This window comes from Triticum dicoccoides, chromosome 6B (assembly GCF_002162155.2).
Source record: "Triticum dicoccoides isolate Atlit2015 ecotype Zavitan chromosome 6B, WEW_v2.0, whole genome shotgun sequence".
NCBI lineage: Eukaryota > Viridiplantae > Streptophyta > Magnoliopsida > Poales > Poaceae > Triticum > Triticum dicoccoides.
The window spans coordinates 75,322,033-75,325,048 of NC_041391.1; the positions used below are offsets into that span (position 1 = coordinate 75,322,033).

At 55.2% G+C, this 3,016-nt stretch overlaps 1 protein-coding gene across 2 annotated transcripts; it reads left to right on the top strand.

Moving 5' to 3' along the window:
• Nucleotides 1–618: 618 nt before the first annotated feature.
• Nucleotides 619–2,497, top strand: LOC119326502 (uncharacterized abhydrolase domain-containing protein DDB_G0269086-like). Of its 2 annotated transcripts, XM_037600137.1 has the most exons (4): nucleotides 619–1,061; nucleotides 1,185–1,247; nucleotides 1,479–1,556; nucleotides 1,859–2,475. In XM_037600137.1, exons 1-4 carry the CDS (start codon nucleotides 699–701, stop codon nucleotides 2,153–2,155), a joined length of 801 nt encoding a protein of 266 aa, XP_037456034.1. In that variant the 5' UTR covers nucleotides 619–698; the 3' UTR covers nucleotides 2,156–2,475. The 2 variants fall into 2 exon arrangements, with proteins under 2 accessions (XP_037456034.1, XP_037456035.1); XM_037600138.1 differs by lacking the exon at nucleotides 1,185–1,247 and having other exon boundaries at nucleotides 1,859–2,497.
• The last annotated feature ends 519 nt before the right edge of the window (nucleotides 2,498–3,016 follow it).

The window sequence follows — 3,016 nt, forward strand, 5'->3', positions numbered from 1 at the left end:
ATATGCCAACCATCTATCAATTAATCAAATATTCCGTTATTTATGTTACACGAAATTGCTAACATTAGATTCGTACTAAAGAAAAAGCCTTCGGGTTAATATTTTGTAATCGTCGACTAAATATTATACGCGACATTTTTTTAATGAAAGGTTCTAAAAAAACACGCCTTTTTTTATGAAAGCGTACATTTGGTGAGTTAAACTGCCCCTTTTTCTTAGAGTCCGAGGCCCATCATACAAGAATGAAAATAAAACAAGGGAAAACCCAAAAATGTGCACAGAAGTGGAAAAATGAACGTGAGACACGTCGAAGAAGAAGAGGAGGAGAAAGAGGAAAGACAGCCGGAGAGGCAAGAGTGCCTAAAAATCTGGCGGCGCGGAGGAGGAAACAAACCCACCAAACCACCACAAACCCCCCCATCCCGCACGCCAGGGCCCACCCGTCATACGCACCACGCGCCGGGCGGGGCCCCACCTGTCATCCGCCCCACGAGGCGCCCCTCATCCCCGCGCGCGCCGCGCCACGTGGCGGCACGGGACGCCCCCGCTCCGCCCCGCTGCGCTTCCTCGCTATTAAACCAAAACAACCGGGCCAATCCTCCGCCTCCTCCCCTGCTCTCGCCATCGCCCGCCCGCACGCCCGCGCAGAACCCACCCAAGACCCAACCCCTCGCTCGCTCGCTCGCTCGCCGAGATCCATGGCGGCCGCGGCGCGGGAGGGGGAGTTCAGCGAGCGCGAGCTGGAGGTGGCCGCCATTCTCGCGGACCTGCCGTCCATCGTGCGGGCCAGCAACCGCCGCCGCCGCCAGCAGGAGAAGCAGCAGCGGCGGCAGCAGGCGCGGCCGGAGATCCCCTCCTGGGGCCGGCGCCGGCCGCGGAGGGCCCCGGCGGAGGCTGCTGCGGCGCCGCCGGCCGAGAAGCCCGTGGCGGCCGATGATGATAGGAGTGAGGGCGTCGCCAGCCCGGACACCCCGCTCGCCTTCCCCGAGGACGACGAGCACGCCGAGGCCGCCGCCGCGGCGGCCACGGAGGACGAGGCCAAGGCGACCGCGCAGGACAAGGTGAGCCGCCGGGCCGCGAGATCTGCGCCCGCTCGCCTCCCTCCATCAATTCAGCCCGCTTCGATTCCGATTTCTTGCCGCTCGTTGACGTGTTCCTCCTCGTCTTCCTCTGCCTCTGTTCAGTGGGCGCAGGAGCAGCGCGGCGTGGTCGCGAGCTTGTCCCACGAGAACGCCCATCTGCTAAAGGTCCGTGACGGCCTCCGCCTTTTCTTTTCCTCCTTCGAGCTGTCTCTTTTTTGTCGAATTACGTGGGGAATCATTGCCGATCTCGTCACGCGTCCTCCTCTGCTCCATGGATTGGACGGATTAGCTCCGGCGATTTATTTTGAAATAACCTCGATTTATTAGCCGTCTTGATCGCAAATCGGTGGTACTGTTCCTCTAACACTGTTCCCCGCTCACTGGTGAATCCAACAGCAAATCGAGGACTTCAGGGCCCGGCTGCACACCTCGCGGAGCACCAACGACAGCCTCAAGCAGATTCAGCAGAGCAAGGTGATGAGCTCTCCTCCCCCGAATCTCCGCTCGAACCAGTCGATCGGTCGTTCGTCCGTTCGATCCGGTTCGCTGTTACAGCGCAGTGATTCCCTGTCTTCCTTGCGGTGCAATCTCTCTCGTGGACTCCCCGATTCAATCCGCCATTGACCACGCCAAGTTCCTGCTTTTATTTACTTCCTGTTTTCCGCGGCTTCCTTTCCTGGATTGGACGGATTGGGGGCCTCGTGTCGCCCGCTAACCGCATTGCGCGAACTTGGCAAGCGAGGCTAACGCGGGCGCCACGTGTCTCTCTTCTGCAGCACAAGAAGCGGCACCGGCCGGAGGAGGAAGACGAGGGGCGGAGATGGAGGCTGCCGCAGGCCCGCGCCGCCGACCGGCCGGCGCTGGACCTCAACGAGCCGGCGGAGGCCGACGCCGAGGACGGCAGGCAGCCACAGATTGCCGCTCCGGCGGCGCAGTGGGTCCACCGAGGGCACCACCACCAGCAGAATCAGCAGCAGCAGCTGATGCAGATGCAGCACAAGGCGGCGCGGCGGCGGCGGCAGGAGATCCGGCGGGCCAAGGCCGCGGCGGGCAGGACGCGGCGGCAGGGATAAGGATAGAGCGCGGCGGGGCCACAACAACGGCCAGCGCAATGTCGAGATTTTTTTTCAGTTGAGGCGTGCTGGTACTAGCGGTACCCCGTGCTAGATCAAGAGTGCGACGCCATTTTGGCTGGCTTGGAATTTTGCGAGCTGTGATTTTCCATGGACGAGCTGCGCGAGGTAGTGCCGGTGGTCGTATACTAGTATAGCGGTAGAACTCCAGCTAAAAGTTGTATCATCTGTTGGCAATTAGCCAACATTAATTTAAAATTACAATAAACAATAGTATATTACATTCATGAATACTGGTATTATGTGTTCATTATGGCGTATATGAGTGGGTTAGTGTGTTCATCCTTTTTCTTTGACCTTTTGAAATCGTATTAGAACATCTGTTCATCTTGAGACTAGTAAGCTTGGCACTCCATTAGCTTTGGTTAGCACTTCTCATCACCAATTCATCATACGGCTTGAAATCGTGTGCATAGTTAGTAGTGCTTCTCACCATACGTTGGCATTTTTTTTCTATGGAGACCATACGTCGGACTCATTACACGGGGCTTGTGGTGCACCTAAGACATAAAAAGTTGCAAAGAAATATATCAAAAATTTGACAGGGATACGCAATAACCTTTTCTTTTTCGCGGGGAGCACAAGAACCGAACATATATAAAATTTCAAATCAAAAATTTTAAACATAGCTAGAGAAACAAAAATGATAAATTTGTTAACAATATCGACAATGACCCAACATGAAGCGCGGCTTACATTACGTACTATTTAGCGTTGATTTTGTCTCTTTTTTCTTGACCTGTGTTACAATATGGATTTAGAATATTGTGACATCATACATATTTGTATTATCAATGTCAA

Coding starts and splice junctions, on each gene's coding strand:
- LOC119326502 (XM_037600137.1), top strand. CDS start 699: ATGGCGGCCGCGGCGCGGGAGGGGGAGTTCAGCGAGCGCGAGCTGGAG. Junction 1,062..1,184: donor AGGCGACCGCGCAGGACAAG/GTGAGCCGCCGG, acceptor GCCTCTGTTCAG/TGGGCGCAGGAGCAGCGCGG. Junction 1,557..1,858: donor AGCAGATTCAGCAGAGCAAG/GTGATGAGCTCT, acceptor TCTCTTCTGCAG/CACAAGAAGCGGCACCGGCC.